Source organism: Notolepis coatsorum (genome assembly GCF_963971535.1).
Source record: "Notolepis coatsorum genome assembly, contig: SCAFFOLD_737, whole genome shotgun sequence".
NCBI classification, from domain to species: Eukaryota; Metazoa; Chordata; class Actinopteri; order Aulopiformes; family Paralepididae; genus Notolepis; species Notolepis coatsorum.
The window spans coordinates 56,126-75,886 of record NW_028171995.1 but is presented as its reverse complement, the minus strand read 5'-3'; the positions used below and the strand labels follow the sequence as shown (position 1 = coordinate 75,886).

Below are 19,761 nucleotides of genomic sequence, written 5' to 3'. Positions count from 1 at the left end.
GCCACCAATGTGTCCCAGTGAGCCCACCACACATCCTCCCTCTACCTCCACCACCCAAAGTCCTTTCTCCCTAGCAGCTAGAGGAAAGATGACAGAGGATAGGGTGAACGAGTGTCACAGGGCTGTGACAAAGTTTGTTGTCAAAGGCCTGCACCCGTTCTCTACAGTGGAGTCCAAGGACTTTAGGTAACAACTAATCATTCAGTGTATATCGGTTTTTTTGTATACATAGTTGTCTAACTTGTCTGTTGTTGTTATAAGTTATTATTGAAGCAGCTATTCCCACCACTCCACACAAATTTACAATAATTCAATCATTTCTAATCTTTACTGTAGGGAGATGACCAATGCTCTCAACTGCAAATATAAAAATCATAAAAAAATTATCAAAAAGAACCGATAAGAGTATCGATAAAGTACCGAACCGTTAAGCAGTATCGATAGGAGTAGTAGTATCGATAAAATCCTAACGATACCCATCCCTACTCTCTCCAGCTGACACTAACTCCTCTACAGTCTCTCCAGCTGACACTAACTCCTCTACAGTCTCTCCAGCTGACACTAACTCCTCTACAGTCTCTCCAGCTGACACTAACTCCTCTACAGTCTCTCCAGCTGACACTAACTCCTCTACAGTCTCTCCAGCTGACACTAACTCCTCTAGACTCTCTCCAGCTGACACTAACTCCTCTACAGTCTCTCCAGCTGACACTAACTCCTCTAGTCTCTCCAGCTGACACTAACTCCTCTACAGTCTCTCCAGCTGACACTAACTCCTCTACAGTCTCTCCAGCTGACACTAACTCCTCTACAGTCTCTCCAGCTGACACTAACTCCTCTACAGTCTCTCCAGCTGACACTAACTCCTCTACAGTCTCTCCAGCTGACACTAACTCCCCTACACTCTCTCCAGCTGACACTCACTCCTCTAGACTCTCCAGCTGACACTAACTCCTCTAGACTCTCTCCAGCTGACACTAACTCCTCTAGAGTCTCTCCAGCTGACACTAACTCCTCTACAGTCTCTCTCCAGCTGACACTAACTCCTCTACAGTCTCTCCAGCTGACACTAACTCCTCTACAGTCTCTCCAGCTGACACTAACTCCTCTACAGTCTCTCCAGCTGACACTAACTCCTCTAGACTCTCTCCAGCTGACACTAACTCCTCTACAGTCTCTCTCCAGCTGACACTAACTCCTCTAGACTCTCTCCAGCTGACACTAACTCCTCTAGACTCTCTCCAGCTGACACTAACTCCTCTGGATCCTCTCCCTCTGGGCTCAGAGTAAAACACACTTTCAATTCATTCACATCAATTTGACAACTGGATGTTCTTCAAAACTCAAACACTGACAACACAGAGACACACACAATCACAGACACACACACACAGAGAGACACACACTCACAGAGACACACACACACACACAGACACACACACCTGCAGGACGGTGTGGAAGGCACGGCTCATGAAGCCCCTCCAGGCCTGAGGCAGAAGCAGAGCGCGGTGCCACTCAGAGGGCTGGATGTTCACCTGGAGACAGAGAGGAGGAGAACCACAACTCAGTGTTATTATATGGAAGAATGTGTGTGTGTGTGTGTAACTGTAATATGATTACTATTTTGGAATTATTTTGGCAATTGTAAAGTAAAGCCTTTACTTTACAATTGCCAAATTTCGTTTCTCTGTTGCTGGGAAAGTAATACAATGAACTAACACATTACTGCCCAACACTGGTGGTGAGGAGAGAGGAGGGTCTAGACGTACCTCATGGATGAGGAGAGGAGGAGAGAGGAGGCGGGTCTAGACGTACCTCATGGATGAGGAGAGGAGGAGAGAGGAGGCGGGTCTAGACGTACCTCATGGATGAGGAGAGAGAAGGAGAGAGGAGGCGGGTCTAGACGTACCTCATGGATGAGGAGAGAGAAGGAGAGAGGAGGCGGGTCTAGACATACCTCATGGATGAGGAGAGAGAAGGAGAGAGGAGGCGGGTCTAGACATACCTCATGGATGAGGAGAGGAGAGAGGAGGCGGGTCTAGACGTACCTCATGGATGAGAGGAGGAGAGGAGGCGGGTCTAGACGTACCTCATGGATGAGAGGAGGAGAGAGGAGGCGGGTCTAGACGTACCTCATGGATGAGGAGAGAGAAGAGAGGAGGCGGGTCTAGACGTACCTCATGGATGAGGAGAGAGAAGAGAGGAGGCGGGTCTAGACGTACCTCATGGATGAGGAGAGAGGAGGCGGGTCTAGACGTACCTCATGGATGAGGAGAGAGGAGGCGGGTCTAGACGTACCTCATGGATGAGGAGAGAGGAGGCGGGTCTAGACGTACCTCATGGATGAGGAGAGAGGAGGCGGGTCTAGACGTACCTCATGGATGAGGAGAGAGGAGGCGGGTCTAGACGTACCTCATGGATGAGGAGAGAGAAGAGAGGAGGCGGGTCTAGACGTACCTCATGGATGAGGAGAGAGAAGAGAGGAGGCGGGTCTAGACGTACCTCATGGATGAGGAGAGAGAAGGAGAGAGGAGGCGGGTCTAGACGTACCTCATGGATGAGGAGAGAGAAGGAGAGAGGAGGCGGGTCTAGACATACCTCATGGATGAGGAGAGAGAAGAGAGGAGGCGGGTCTAGACGTACCTCATGGATGAGGAGAGAGAAGGCGGGTCTAGACGTACCTCATGGATGAGGAGAGGAGAGAGGAGGCGGGTCTAGACGTACCTCATGGATGAGGAGAGAGAAGGCGGGTCTAGACGTACCTCATGGATGAGGAGAGAGGAGAGAGGAGGCGGGTCTAGACGTACCTCATGGATGAGGAGAGAGAAGGAGAGAGGAGGCGGGTCTAGACGTACCTCATGGATGAGGAGAGAGGAGGCGGGTCTAGACGTACCTCATGGATGAGGATAGAGAAGAGAGGAGGCGGGTCTAGACGTACCTCATGGATGAGGAGAGAGAAGGCGGGTCTAGACGTACCTCATGGATGAGGAGAGGAGAGAGGAGGCGGGTCTAGACGTACCTCATGGATGAGGAGAGGAGAGAGGAGGCGGGTCTAGACGTACCTCATGGATGAGGAGAGAGAAGGCGGGTCTAGACGTACCTCATGGATGAGGAGAGAGGAGGCGGGTCTAGACGTACCTCATGGATGAGGAGAGAAGGAGAGATGAGGCGGGTCTAGACGTACCTCATGGATGAGGAGAGGAGAGAGGAGGCGGGTCTAGACGTACCTCATGGATGAGGAGAGAGAAGGAGAGAGGAGGCGGGTCTAGACGTACCTCATGGATGAGGAGAGAGGAGGCGGGTCTAGACGTACCTCATGGATGAGGAGAGAGGAGAGAGGAGGCGGGTCTAGACGTACCTCATGGATGAGGAGAGAGAAGAGAGGAGGCGGGTCTAGACGTACCTCATGGATGAGGAGAGCAGGAGAGAGGAGGCGGGTCTAGACGTACCTCATGGATGAGGAGAGAGGAGGCGGGTCTAGACGTACCTCATGGATGAGGAGAGAGGAGGCGGGTCTAGACGTACCTCACGGATGAGGAGAGAGGAGGCGGGTCTAGACGTACCTCATGGATGAGGAGAGAGGAGGCGGGTCTAGACGTACCTCATGGATGAGGAGAGGAGACGGGTCTAGACGTACCTCATGGATGAGGAGAGAGAAGAGAGGAGGCGGGTCTAGACGTACCTCATGGATGAGGAGAGAAGGAGAGAGGAGGCGGGTCTAGACGTACCTCATGGATGAGGAGAGAGGAGAGATGAGGCGGGTCTATACGTACCTCATGGATGAGGAGAGAGGAGGCGGGTCTAGACGTACCTCATGGATGAGGAGAGAGGAGAGAGGAGGCGGGTCTAGACGTACCTCATGGATGAGGAGAGAGGAGAGAGGAGGCGGGTCTAGACGTACCTCATGGATGAGGAGAGAGAAGGAGAGAGGAGGCGGGTCTAGGCGTACCTCATGGATGAGGAGAGAGGAGGCGGGTCTAGACGTACCTCATGGATGAGGAGAGGAGAGAGAAGGCGGGTCTAGACGTACCTCATGGATGAGAGGAGGCGGGTCTAGACGTACCTCATGGATGAGGAGAGAGGAGGCGGGTCTAGACGTACCTCATGGATGAGGAGAGAGAGAGATCAGGCGGGTCTAGACGTACCTCATGGATGAGAGAGGAGAGAGGAGGCGGGTCTAGACGTACCTCATGGATGAGGAGAGAGGAGAGAGGAGGCGGGTCTAGACGTACCTCATGGATGAGGAGAGGAGGAGAGAGGAGGCGGGTCTAGACGTACCTCATGGATGAGGAGAGGAGAGAAGGCGGGTCTAGACGTACCTCATGGATGAGGAGAGGAGAGAGAAGGCGGGTCTAGACGTACCTCATGGATGAGGGAGGCCAGTGTCTGCTGGTAACTCCGGCTCCGGCTGACGAGGAAGCGGTTCATTGGTCGGCCGTTGCGGTCCGTCTGGACAGGAAGTTCATAGGAGAGCAGCAGACCGGCTGGAACACACACACGGTAAATGGTTGCATTTATATAACAGCTTTTATCCAAAGCGCTTTACAATTTGTTCCTCACATTTTACCCATTCACTCACACATTCACACACCGATGGCGGAGGCGACCATGCAGGGTGCCAACCTGCTCATCGGGAGCAATTCGGGGTTAAGTGTCTTGCTCAAGGACACTTAAGACACGCTGCCTGGGAGGAGCGGGAATCGAACCGGGAACTTCCGGATTACCAGACGACTGCTCTACCTCCTGAGCCCCCGAATGATGGTGATCAAAATAATGATATACTATGTATTGACAAATATCTGGTCAAATACCAAACACAATATAATGCAAATAATATATGAATATGTTGTGTTGATATTGATTTTAAGGCATCAAAAGGGTATTGAAAGGTATTAGAATGTTCCAAATCCTTTCAATGACTGAATTTGAATTCCCTCTTTTTTTTGTAGCGACAGAATCAATTGAATCAATTGATCATTGTTAGAAAACAACAGCACATAAAAATGTTGAATAGAAGGCGGCTGGGTGGCGCAGCGGACATTGCGCTCGTCACCAACGCAAGAGACACCGGGTTCGACTCCGGCTGTCGGCGTTGCCTCCGGCTTGGGCCGGCCGTCATACTAACTCAATTGGCAGAGTTAGCGGGCGGAAGTCGATGGGTGGTAATCTGGACGTTGTGGACAGCGACTCCTACAGGTCGGTCAGGGCGCCTGCACAGCAGAGACAGGAAAATGGCGGGGGTAGTGTGAGCCTCCCACACGTTACACCTCGCCAATGAGAGTCCGCGCTGGCAGGTGAAAAGATGTGACAGGCTGCCTCCACATGTATCGGAGGGGACACGTGATGCAAGGCTTCTATCCTCCCTACAACCGACCAGTGGGGGGCATATGCGAGCAATGTTCAAGACAGGGGAGGGGAGAATTGGCACAGATAAAATTGGGATGAGAGGAAAAATAGAAAAAAAGGAGAAAAATGAATAAAAAGAATATGTTGAATAGAAACCAGTTCAATCTATCGCAGTGTCCTATTTCAAGTACCAGGACTGAAGAATGACAACACATGGCCTCACAGACATACAGAGCACAGGAATCATCTGATGTGGTGGTATCACGTTCCAAATCAAACTGAATAAACCTCTTTCACAGATGGTGGAGTGGATGTATAGTGGCCTTTCAACTAAATAATAGCCACCGTCCAAGTTGGAGCGGGTGGTTTCCTGACGCACAAATCCTCCACAATCCAGATAATAACCAGCAGAGATCCAGCGTTAAAATAACAAAAAAAATGCATTTATTTACTTTAACGTTAACAAAAGTATTCTCTACAGTTTCCACATAAATCCAAAACGACAAATCCAATAAAACAATATATTTCGTTTGCGTGGTCTAGTGTGTCTGGGTCAAAAACGGTTTCGCTTCCCGTCTACCTAGGACTCTCTCCGGTGAGCAGCATCTCATTGATTACTATATATGCACTATTATGCACTGTAATTTTAAGAGCGCTGATGCACTGCTCTGTTGTACGTTAGAACTTTGTAAAGAAACTCAACGTGTTAAGAGCGATACTCTGTTGTATGTTAGAACTTTGTAAAGAAATTTAAAAAGTGTTAAGAGCGATACTCTGTTGTATGTTAGAACATTGCACTGCTCTGTTGTATTTTTATTGAACTATTTTATGTCCGTTCTATTTTATTATTTTTTGCGTATTTTTAAACTGAATCAAACCGCACTTTTCTATTTTTATTATTTGTATTACTGAATGAAACTGTAAACAGAGAGGCCTATTGGGATGCTCGATCCTAATGTGAAACACTGATTTACCATACCTTGCTACCTCTATCTTTCTTATGCCTGTATTTTTTACTGTTGTGAAGCACTTTGAACTTTAACTTCTGTATGAAAAGTGCTGTAAAAATAAAGTATATTATTACTATATAAGCCCTCGACAGGTTAGTAGCATTTCACTGATCAATAGAGTTACCTGCAGAGGGAGCCAGAGCCCTCCAGAGGTAAACATAAGAACAACAACAAGATACCTAGGTATATAGGCGGCTAGGTGGCGCAGTGGGCAAGGCGCTCGCCACCAACGCAGGAGATGTTGCTACCAGCTTGGCTGGTCGTTCATACTAATACAATTGGCAGTATTAGGGGGTGGGAAGCTGGTGGGTGGGGATTGGACGTTGTGGACAGCGACTCCTACAGGTCGGTTGGTGCGCCTGCGCAGTAGAATCAGGAAGCGACGGGGCGGCGTGTCCCTCCCACGCAGACCCCGCCGCTGAGAGATCGCGCTGTGCAGGTGAAAAGATGCGACGGCTGCCTCCTCGAGTACCGGAGGGGACACGTGATGCAAGGCTTAGTCCACATTGCAGCCGGCTTGTGGGAGGCATGGCCTAACAGCGTTCGAGACAGGGGAGGGTAGAATTGGACGATACGAAAATTGGGATGGGAGAAAAAAATTGAAAATGGGGAGAAAAAGTTGACCCAAAAAAATATACCTAGGTATATAAATATAATACACATACTTTCCACACATAAACCATAACTAAGGTAAGTATAATAATATAATACATTCATATTTTTTTTTTGAAATTATCTTTTTATTGATTTTCACCATGGTCCATACAAACAATATCTTGATTTCACCTTCTGCTGTACAAATTGCATCAATTGTTAATAATTATTACTTAACTTAAAAGTTGCAGTGCAGAAGTATCATTACGTGCGTGAGGACCCATACAGTCAATAACATCCTATACTTCTTTTTTTTTCTAGACAAGCAAAAACAATAACAAGAAATAATAAATAACAAAACAAAACAAAATGATATGTTATGGTACCTCTCCAATACATCTGCATTTACCATAAAGTAAACAAATAACCAAATAATATGTTGGGGTGCATCTTCCTGATACTCTCCTCCATTTACACAAGGTTCACTTAACAATTATCCCGAATGATCATTTCTATACACCTTAAACAAATGAAGATCGTAACGGTGTAATGTACATTATCCATCTTTCCCATTTCTTCCTAAACTTATCCTGTTGCAACCTAAAAGAAAAAGTTATTCTTTCCATCTTAAAAATATCATAAATAATATCAATCCAATCATCCACTGTAGGAATTTCTGTTCTTAACCACTTTCTAGTGATGGCTTTCCTGCTGGCCGCACTTAATATCTGAAATATATATCTATCCCCATTTTCTAATGGCCTGGCGCCGAAGTATAGACTTTCCAATTTAAATGGGATGTCCCCCTGGAATACCTTTTCAAAGATTGTATGGACCTCCCTCCAGAAAGGCATCAGCAAGGGACATGACCAGAATATGTGGTAATGATTTGCCTCTGAGAGGCCACACTGTCTCCAGCAGTTGGAAGATTTGGTATGGTGGCTCCCTTGAGCTGGAGTACTAAAGAACCTAATCAGGGATTTCCAACAAAATTCTCTCCATACTGGTGAACTTGATGTTTTCCATTGTATTTCACATAAATCCTCCCATTCCTCTTCTGTTATATTTAGGTTTCCCTCCCTTTCCCACTTCTGTTTTACATACAATGAATTACCTTTTGTCTGTTGTAATCCCTTATAGAGTCTTGAGATGGTTTTTTGGTTCGAGTTCGAGACATAAGCCCCTCTGAAGTCTTTTAAGAAAATATTTTCAGAGTGTTTGTTTACTTTGCTTCAGTAGTTGCTCAATATGGTGCCGAACCTGAAGATATCTGTAAAAATCTTCATTTTTCAAACCATGCTGCAACTTCAGATCTTGAAAGCTCTTCATTGACCCCTGATGTAAAAAGGTACAATATGCTGTTAGGCCTAGAGTCTCCCACCCTTTAAACCGTACGTCCATTCTTTTGGGTACGAACTCTGGGTCATACGCACACCATCTCAAAACTTTTATGGCTTCTTTTTAATTTTTTGGGGCTGTTACCTTACTCCACAACTTAAGTGGTAAACTAATCCATGGATTTCCCATCTCCCTTAAATCATTCATCAAAGCCTTATCCCCAATTGCAGCTTGAATTGGATACTCTGCTGTTACCGCCATCTCAATCTCCTTCCACCTGGCAAAATATTCTGGACTACACCAACACGTCATTGGTCTTAATTGAGCTGCAATATAATAGTCCTTCAACCATGGAAGTGCAACCCCTACCCTGCTCTTTGCTAGTTGTAACTGAGGGGTTACAAAACCCTGACTGTATTAAAGATTGTGATAGATTAAACCACTGCTAGTTATGTACTTTAATTACTGGCCAGACAGTACATCTAATATATGGCAGACACTCATAATAACACGGCACTGACAAAGAAATATCATTTGAGGGTATTTATTATTATGCAGTAAATGTTACAGATATGAGAATTAGGGTCGCGCTTGTATGGCGAAGAATATGCATAAGTCAGTCAGTAGCATAAGTCAATGGGAATAGAATAATTCCTACGATGGGGTACTAAGCTAACGCCGCCTGGCGTAGGATGGCAATTATAGGGGGAAACGCTGGTACCGCTGGAGACAATGGGGTTCCTCCCAGAGTTGTAAGTTCTGGAGGAGAGAGGAATGTTCGGATACTCAGTCTGATCAATTGAAGAAGAAGGGGATTCACGTACAGAAGCCAGTCCTTGTAATCCAAAATTTAGCATCAAAAGCAATAACTGTAATCCAATTGCACGATAGCAATGATGATAGCCAGCTAGCCTCGGTCCATGAGGCCAGCCCGAATGTAGATCCTCACGGTGGTTAAATCCAAACGACAGTGGAGATTAACGATGCTCTTCTCCAAGGGTACGTTCCACAATCAATATAATCCAACCAATACTGGTTCTGCAATCGCCGCCGTCGGTTCTCCTGTGCACATGTCCAGTAGGTTCTCCGACTAGGCCTCCTCGTGTGCTGGTACCAATGTATTTAGTCCACGCGCACTGGCTAAGGTCCACTAGCTAAACGAACGAACTGCTGGGTAATGCTACACACGAACGAACTGCTGTTGGCACGATACACAATAATTAACGACTCTTTACTTCGCATTAAGCTAAGTCGAACTTGACGTTACTGCATTAAATCTGACACTTTTACTATTCACTTCGCACGTGGTTCTCAACGCTCTGTTAGACGCACTGCTTCTCACTTCACTGTTTTACCGAACTTGATGAACGTTGAACTTGCTGCACGAACAGCTACTGTTCGCACCTGCCGCCATATATATACTTAAGTGGCTATCTAGTGCCGAACCTCAGTTCTCGTCTCGAATCAATGCGCTGTCTCCGGGCATGTTGCGACTCGCCTTTGAACCTGACTTTGGGGGCTTGCGGTCTGGCGCCGATAGCGTTATCCAATAAGGAAAGCGAATATTACTATGATTCAAACGCAGGCTTAAAGGGATATACCGTGTATATATAAATAATATACAAAGTATATAAAACAATAAATGTAGATTCTCAGCTTTAATCTGGCCCTTCACAACACTAGTTGTAGACTCTTGTATCTAATTCTAGGTCTCCGCCCTTGCCAGATGTACCTTGAAATAAGTTTGTCCCATTCCTGAAATTTTTGGTCAGGTAGGTCTAGAGGGAGGGCCTGGAACAGATAGAGTAATCTCGGCAAAATATTTATTTTTACCGATTCAATTCGCGATCCAAAATTCAGAAGAGGTATTGCATCCCATCTCCTTATGTCTTCTTTAATCTTTTGATTCAGGGGGAGGAAGTTAATGGTGAACAAATTTGACAAATCTTTTGGTATATTTACTCCCAAATATCTCATGGATTCTGCTTCCCATTGTAATTTAAATTTCGTCTTTATATTTCTTGAAGGGCTATATTTAAAACTAAGAATTTGCGTTTTCGTTACATTCAATTTATACCCTGAGAATGACCCATATTGTTCTAAAAGCAAAAATAACTGTTTAAGTGAATGTTCTGGGCTTGATAAATACACTAATACATCGTCCGCAAATAAGGACATTTTTTGTTCTCCCCCCTTCATATCTATCCCTTTAATATTTGTATTCTGTATAATCCACTGACTCAGGGGTTCAATCAAAATTGCGAACAATAAGGGACTAATTGGACAACCTTGCCTAGTCCCGCGTTCTAGTCCGAAGGAACTAGACACTGTCCCATTTATCTTAATTCTTGCCCTTGGTTTATCATAAAGAGCCTGTATTGTTTTAATAAAACTGCTATGAAAGCCAAATGTATCCAAAACCCTGTATAAAAATGACCAATTCACACAGTCAAAGGCTTTTTCGGCGTCCAGCCCCACCAACACTGCCTCTAGATTATGCTCTTTTATATGATTAATTACATGTAACATCCGGCTTCAACATGGACGGTCGCATTTTACGTAGCTCCCGTAACCAACGCAACAGCCAACGCAACAGAGCAACAACAAAAAAGTACTTTGCGCATTTTCTACTTTCCCTCCTGTGGATTATGGATTTGTACCTGAATTCACAACTCAAGCAGCAACTCCAGACAGAAGTGGAGGGTAGCGAAAACGTAAATCAACAGTCCCATTGCGACTTCTACTTGTTAACGGGCACGGAGAGGAAACATCCAGCCTTCGGAGCCACGGCGATCCACGCAGTACTTACTGCAAATCCGGAACGAAAGAAATTACCCCCGGCAGGCAAGTGTAATAAGAGATCAATGTTTTTATTATATCTGCTCATGTCGGGTGACATACATCAGAACCCTGGTCCCGTAATGACACGGAACCAGAGACTACAGCAAGAAGCGATGGAGGTTCCCATCGCGACCAACAGCATCAACAACGCAACCTGTGGCTACATCCACAGCGCGGGCGGCGAAGCTCCCCCAATGACGCCACAGCAGACGAGCACACGTGAGGCAGTGACGAGAGGAGGTGAACCGAGGGTCGAAACCATGACGACCATCTCGACGCGGGATGTAAACATCTCGACGCCCGATAGCCGGCTAGCTAGCAGAGCTAACAACGAAAACAACCAGGAACGAGTCCTTTGTTGTTCCAGCACGGCGCGGGACCCGACCCCCCCCCCTCCCCCCTTCTTTGTTGTTCCAGCACGGCGCGGGACCCGACCCCCCCCTCCCCCCTTCCCACCCACAACAACACACAGGAACAGATCACAAACGGACAATACTTCGAACCTGCCAACATCAATGAAATAACCAACGCCAATGGACTGAACATTTTTCACATTAACATTAACAGCTTAAAAAACAAATTGGATGAAATCAAACAAATATTCATAAATGGTAAGGCAAACATACTGTGCTTCTCAGAAACTAAGCTCGACGATTCTGTAAAAGATCCAGAGATAGAGATTGAGAACTACTCAATAATCAGGAATGATAGGAACAAACATGGAGGTGGTGTCTGTATGTACATACACAAGGACACCAAATTCATCAACAGAAATGACCTGAATCATAAATCAATTGAAACTGTATGGGTGGAAATCCTATTCGAAAGGGCGAAATCCCTACTGGTTGGCACAGTCTACAGGCCGCCAGATCATAGTGGCTTTTATGATACACTGGATGGGTGTTTAGCTGGAGTTGAGGATGTAGACAAAATTCTTATTGGAGACTGGAACACGGATATGCAACGAAAAGATGCACCCGTCTTCAAGGCCTTCAGTAGGTTTTGTGATCTGCATGGCCTCAGCCAGCTAAACACCCAACCCACACGTGTATGTGAATCAACTCAGACTACCATTGACCTCATTCTGACCTCCGACAAGTCCAAGATCTCAAATAAAGGGGTTATAGCATGTGGGTTAAGTGATCATTATATGATATTCTGTACCCGAAAAAAACGAAAACAAAAGGCTGGCTGCCACAAAACAGTCACATCTAGAGACCTCAAAACCTACTCTAGCGAGGCCTTCAACCTTGAACTGGAGAGTCTGGACTGGTCAGATGAACTCAATGGTACACTGGTTGACGAAACATGGCTTGGTTTCAAAACCAAATTCTCAGCAATACTAAATGACATGGCCCCCCTAAGAACCACCAGGGTAAAAAATCGCGCTGAGCCGTGGATGCACTCCGAAATACTGGCCGCTATGAAAACCAGAGACAAAAAATGCTCTGAGTTTCGTAAAAGTCAGTCAAAGCTTACTAAAAGCACGAGCAGTGAACTCCAAGCCCACGTGACTGAACTCAAACTAGAAAGAAACAGACTAAGAAACGACGTAAACTCCATGATCAAAACTGCAAAAAAGAATTTCATCAATGACAAAACTGAGGAAAACAAAAACAAACCACGTGAACTTTGGAAATTACTCAATAATCAACTAGGATGCAGTAAAAAACTTAAAACCAGATTCTCAAACATAAACATAAAAACTGACAACACGCTCATCACAGACAAGCTGGATGTAGCCAATTACTTAAACATTTTCTTCACAAACATAGCCACAACACTGGTAAACAAACTACCCTCCCACTCAGGGCTTTATGGGGTAGAACACATAGTAGCTTACTACAAAAACCTAGGGGTCCGCAAGGACGACTTCAAGCTGGAAATGGTAACAACAGATGAGGTACTCAATAAACTGAGCGCCCTCCAACCTAACAAGGCCACTGGCCATGACAACATCCCCTCCAAATTCCTCAGAGACTCAGCAGCCGCCATCACACCAATCATCACACACATAATAAACCTCTCCATAAAACAGGGACACGTCCCCAAGGACTTCAAAATTGCGAGGGTAACCCCTCTGCACAAAAAGGGCAGCAAATTAGACACAGGCAACTACCGCCCTGTTTCTATTCTCACCTCCATCTCGAAAGTCATGGAAAAAATAGTCTACGAACAGGTCGAAAAGTACCTAGCGGAAAAAAATCTAATCTACGAATTCCAATCTGGCTTCAGAACATCCCACTCCACTGACACATGCCTTCTCTATTTGAATGACCACATCAAACAAGAGGTGGACGCAGGCAAATACTGCGGCATGGTCATGCTGGACCTACAAAAGGCCTTTGACACGGTCAATCACTCCAACTCCATTCTGATTGACAAGCTAAAAGCAATTGGTTTTGATAGTCTATCAGTGAGCTGGATGCAATCCTACCTTGAGGGGAGGGAACAGATGGTGGAGGTAAACGGTACCCTATCCCCCCCCCCTCACAGTGAGCTGTGGTGTTCCACAAGGAAGCATACTAGGACCGCTACTGTTCCTAATTTATGCAAATGACATGTCGTCAGCTTGTGACTGCAACTTGTTCCTGTTTGCGGACGACTCAGCCCTGCTGGTCTCTGACAAGAACAAGTTACAGGTTGAAAAAACCCTCAGCTCGGAACTAGGCAGAATCTGCATATGGCTCGCTGATAACAAACTATCATTACACATGGGCAAAACAGAGTCCATTCTCTTCGGTTCAAATAACAAACTCAGCAAGACCGACGGCTTCTCAGTTACAGTGGGTGACAATATTGTCACAAGGAAAGATGAAATTACCTACCTGGGTTCCATCCTAGAGGCTAATCTCTCCTGTGACAAAATGGCATCCAATGTAATAAAAAAAGTCAACCAACGAACTCGATTCTTGTACCGGATCTCCTCTCTGGTAAACAAGAACACCCTGAAGACTCTGGCAGGAGCACTCATTCAGGGGTACTACGACTATGCTTGCACCTCATGGTACCAAAGCACCTCAAAGGCGCTAAAAACAAAATTACAAACATCTCAAAACAAACTGGTCAGACTACTGCTTGACCTTATCCTAGAACCCACCTCACCCCTGCCCACTTCGACAACCTAGGATGGCTTAGAGTAGACGACAGAGTACAACAACTTGCAATGGGCCTGGTCTACAAGATACACTACACGACCAAGGTACCCATGTACATGTCAAAATACTTCCCAAAGGTCAGTGAATACCACGATCACAACACCAGAGGGAGCTCCACAAATCATGTTAAACCCAGATTCGGCTCAAATAAGGGACTAAACACGTTTCGCAATTATGCCACATCAATGTGGAACGCCCTACCCAAAGCTGTAAAGGAATGTGGATCACTACCCACTTTCAAAACCTCTCTCAAGGGACACCTACGGGAGACTGCAATTCAACACTGGCCCCTGTAAATATCCTAACCCAACCCCCTCCAATGTACAGTCATTTACCTAGTATGGTTTTGTCAATAGTTCAATGTACAATTGTGTTTGTTTGTACAGTGTCTCCTCCCCCCCCCCCTCAATGTACAGTGTTACTTGTTTATACAGTGTGCCCCCCGCCCCCCCCCCCCCAACCACCTCCAATGTAAATTACCCAGTATGGTTGTCAATATCCCAATGTACCCAACCCCCCCCACCCAACCTCCTCCAATGTACAGTTTCTACGTCAAATGTATATACTCCCTTTTCTTGACTCCTTCTGTATCACAAACAGTACTGTATTTGCAAATCTGGTATGTCATAAATGTATAGATGTAGCAGTACTGACTATCTGTATGTCATGTATGTCATATATGTCTATATGAATTGAAAATGGGGGACCCTGATGGAAACAAGACAAACGTCTTTCTCAGGTCTGCATCCCCTTAACAATTGTATGTATTGAGCCGTACTGTATTGTACCCATTCTGCAATCTGTTAAATAAAGTTTTCATTCATTCATTCATTCATTCATTCATTCATTCATTCATTCATTCATTCATGTTGTCTTGCGTTTGTCTTTCGCGGACAAAACCTGTCTGATCTAGGCTGATGATTTGTGGTAAAAGTCCCTCTATTCGCTTTGCCAGTATATGCGTAAAGAGCTTATAATCTTGGTTGAGAACACTTATCGGCCTGAATGAGCCACATTCAGATGTATCCTTTCCCTCTTTTGGAATCAGTGAGATTACCGCTTCCCTCCAGGAGGGGGGTATTTTACTCTCCTGAAGGACCCAATAATATAATTTCTTAAAAAAAATTTCGAAACAGTTTTGTATATCACTTAGTTTGTGTTGCATAAGGTTAGTCAGAGGGTCTTTAATTTTATGAATTGAATTCTCCGCCTGTTGTTTTCTCAATTTATACGCCAACAGTTTACTTGCTTTTGCCCCCCCTTCATAGTATTTCTGTTTTGTAAATATCAACTTTCTTTGAATATCTTCTGTATAGATCTCATTTATTTCATTCTTTTTCTTATTTATTTGTTCTCTAATTATCCGGTCTACTGTGTCTTTATGGTTTCGTTCCAATTGTTTTAATTCTGATTGTAAATCGTCAATTCTTTTTTGCCGAGACCTCTTTAAATGAGCACTGTATCCAATTATTTTACCCCGCAGAACTGCTTTACATGCATCCCAAAGTATCGGAATACATTAATATTTTATGTGCTTAATTTCATATTTCACAGGTCAAATGAATCAAATCAAATTAAGTCCATACTGGCTCCAACATTCTGGATGACAGAGATGTGGAGTTACCTGCCAGGCCCGGCTTTAAACCCGGCTGTTTGTTCTTCTCGTACATCTTCAGCATGAAGCCAGGGATCCCTGCCACCGTTTTGCCCTGGTCCGAGCGCAGATTCCCCCCCCGGAGGGCAGAATGGTACACCCCGCGGGGCATCACGCCCATCTCCTGCCTCACTAGTGATGTGAGGAAGACCTCAAATGCTGAGGAGAAAAGAGGGAGACGAGACAGTCGACTGATTTAAAAATCACGTTCATTCATTACCTTTATTTATTCTTGAAAATACATTGAGGTTACCCTCATTTGCAATGTTTTTGAGATTACAGGCGTATTAAAACTTTTTAGATAAATTAGACATTGTCCTATTTATTCAAAGAAATAAAGAAAGATCCAGATTAAAAACTGAAGCAGGGAGATTTGTAATTGTGTTTTTAAAGGTCTGGGGTCAGAGAGGCTCTCTAGTTCAGTCTGCGCTCTGAGGACCTGAAGCACCAGCCAGTCATTAGAGCAGCTCTGGGGTCAGAGAGGCTCTATAGTTCAGTCTGCGCTCTGAGGACCTGAAGCACCAGCCAGTCATTAGAGCAGCTCTGGGGTCAGAGAGGCTCTATAGTTCAGTCTGCGCTCTGAGGACCTGAAGCACCAGCCAGTCATTAGAGCAGCTCTGGGGTCAGAGAGGCTCTCTAGTTCAGTCTGCGCTCTGAGGACCTGAAGCACCAGCCAGTCATTAGAGCAGCTCTGGGGTCAGAGATGCTCTATAGTTCAGTCTGCGCTCTGAGGACCTGAAGCACCAGCCAGTCATTAGAGCAGCTCTGGGGTCAGAGAGGCTCTCTAGTTCAGTCTGCGCTCTGAGGACCTGAAGCACCAGCCAGTCATTAGAGCAGCTCTGGGGTCAGAGAGGCTCTCTAGTTCAGTCTGCGCTCTGAGGACCTGAAGCACCAGCCAGTCATTAGAGCAGCTCTGGGGTCAGAGGGGCTCTATAGTTCAGTCTGCGCTCTGAGGACCTGAAGCACCAGCCAGTCATTAGAGCAGCTCTGGGGTCAGAGAGGCTCTATAGTTCAGTCTGCGCTCTGAGGACCTGAAGCACCAGCCAGTCATTAGAGCAGCTCTGGGGTCAGAGAGGCTCTCTAGTTCAGTCTGCGCTCTGAGGACCTGAAGCACCAGCCAGTCATTAGAGCAGCTCTGGGGTCAGAGAGGCTCTATAGTTCAGTCTGCGCTCTGAGGACCTGAAGCACCAGCCAGTCATTAGAGCAGCTCTGGGGTCAGAGAGGCTCTATAGTTCAGTCTGCGCTCTGAGGACCTGAAGCACCAGCCAGTCATTAGAGCAGCTCTGGGGTCAGAGAGGCTCTATAGTTCAGTCTGCGCTCTGAGGACCTGAAGCACCAGCCAGTCATTAGAGCAGCTCTGGGGTCAAAGAGGCTCTATAGTTCAGTCTGCGCTCTGAGGACCTGAAGCACCAGCCAGTCATTAGAGCAGCTCTGGGGTCAGAGGGGCTCTATAGTTCAGTCTGCGCTCTGAGGACCTGAAGCACCAGCCAGTCATTAGAGCAGCTCTGGGGTCAGAGAGGCTCTATAGTTCAGTCTGCGCTCTGAGGACCTGAAGCACCAGCCAGTCATTAGAGCAGCTCTGGGGTCAGAGAGGCTCTATAGTTCAGTCTGCGCTCTGAGGACCTGAAGCACCAGCCAGTCATTAGAGCAGCTCTGGGGTCAGAGAGGCTCTATAGTTCAGTCTGCGCTCTGAGGACCTGAAGCACCAGCCAGTCATTAGAGCAGCTCTGGGGTCAGAGAGGCTCTCTAGTTCAGTCTGCGCTCTGAGGACCTGAAGCACCAGCCAGTCATTAGAGCAGCTCTGGGGTCAGAGAGGCTCTATAGTTCAGTCTGCGCTCTGAGGACCTGAAGCACCAGCCAGTCATTAGAGCAGCTCTGGGGTCAGAGAGGCTCTATAGTTCAGTCTGCGCTCTGAGGACCTGAAGCACCAGCCAGTCATTAGAGCAGCTCTGGGGTCAGAGAGGCTCTATAGTTCAGTCTGCGCTCTGAGGACCTGAAGCACCAGCCAGTCATTAGAGCAGCTCTGGGGTCAGAGAGGCTCTATAGTTCAGTCTGCGCTCTGAGGACCTGAAGCACCAGCCAGTCATTAGAGCAGCTCTGGGGTCAGAGAGGCTCTATAGTTCAGTCTGCGCTCTGAGGACCTGAAGCACCAGCCAGTCATTAGAGCAGCTCTGGGGTCAGAGAGGCTCTCTAGTTCAGTCTGCGCTCTGAGGACCTGAAGCACCAGCCAGTCATTAGAGCAGCTCTGGGGTCAGAGAGGCTCTCTAGTTCAGTCTGCTCTCTGAGGACCTGAAGCACCAGCCAGTCATTAGAGCAGCTCTGGGGTCAGAGAGGCTCTATAGTTCAGTCTGCGCTCTGAGGACCTGAAGCACCAGCCAGTCATTAGAGCAGCTCTGGGGTCAGAGGGGCTCTATAGTTCAGTCTGCGCTCTGAGGACCTGAAGCACCAGCCAGTCATTAGAGCAGCTCTGGGGTCAGAGAGGCTCTATAGTTCAGTCTGCGCTCTGAGGACCTGAAGCACCAGCCAGTCATTAGAGCAGCTCTGGGGTCAGAGAGGCTCTCTAGTTCAGTCTGCGCTCTGAGGACCTGAAGCACCAGCCAGTCATTAGAGCAGCTCTGGGGTCAGAGAGGCTCTATAGTTCCACTCGAGCAACATTGCGATACAGTATAAGGTGGTACTTTCCCAGCAATTGCCTTAAAGATAAACAGATCTCAATGTTTATTTCTCCTCTCTGCCAGAGGAGACCAAGCCACGACGTCATCATACCGGATGCAGTGATACCATCATAATCCATCACCAGTAACACATCCGAGAGCAGAACGATGGACCGTGTCTAGAGGTTTCAGAGTGGAGGGAGCAGCACTTAAATGTAAATCACATCTCCACGACGCAAGACGGATCTAAACCGTGTAGTTCTCCGAGGTGCAGTCGTGTGCTCGGACAGTACCTCTAGCTCTGCTGTCTGAGATGTAAATAGTGCAGTTGGTTACATTTGCTAAGAACGTCAGATACATAAACTGCTTGAAGAGCCCTTCTAGGTTTCGCTGTAGTGTGTTTATAAACGCAGCACCGAGGCACTGCGTGCGTTCCTAATCTGCCGCCGCCTCGTCTCCAGGGCTGCGTGCTGATGATGCGTCACTGTACATGTTACCGGATTAGTTCCAACTACTGAGACATATCCCAATCAGTTGAAAAATACTTTTGAAAAAATAGTAGTTACTTTTTGGATGACTGAAAAGCACGTTTGATGGGGTAAACGATGTTCAGAGGTGCTATTGTCATAGAGTTACAGAAGTTTGAACACAACGAAATAAAAGTTTTTCTCATTTCTGTCAGAATTATTTAGCAAACGGATGCCTGCAGATCTATCTATTCTATAGTTGTTAGCTGAAAACACTGCTGGGGCCCCATAGCCTGAAGACTTAACTAGAACATGTCCGACGTTGGTAACAATATCAGAAAACGTTAGTGTTTTACACATCTTTATGTAATGGTATGTTTAGGTGTTTTTCCAAAGATTTGCGAGAGGAGTCAACGCTACCTCAGTCCCCTTTCCCCCTCCCCCACTAGTCACATACACCACCCCCAACCCCTCCTCTCCCCCTCCCCCACTAGTCACATACACCACCCCCAACCCCTCCTCTCCCCCTCCCCCACTAGTCACATACACCACCCCTCCTCTCCCCCTCCCCCACTAGTCACATACACCACCCCTCCTCTCCCCCTCCCCCACTAGTCACATACACCACCCCTCCTCTCCCCCTCCCCCACTAGTCACAGACACCACCCCCAACCCCTCCTCTCCCCCTCCCCCACTAGT

The 19,761-nt window shown here is 46.6% G+C and overlaps 1 protein-coding gene across 1 annotated transcript in view; it reads right to left on the bottom strand.

The window, feature by feature from the left end:
* The window catches only part of LOC311248138 (focadhesin-like), a gene marked incomplete at both ends in the record, with an annotated part of 86,765 nt that overhangs the window by 21,326 nt on the left and 45,678 nt on the right, over positions 1-19,761 (bottom strand). Inside the window, 3 exons of the mRNA XM_084339079.1 lie at positions 1,443-1,535; positions 4,363-4,484; positions 15,912-16,100. Of these exons, the coding sequence (XP_084195205.1) occupies positions 1,443-1,535; positions 4,363-4,484; positions 15,912-16,100 (404 nt within the window). The remainder of the gene's footprint in view (positions 1-1,442; positions 1,536-4,362; positions 4,485-15,911; positions 16,101-19,761) is intronic.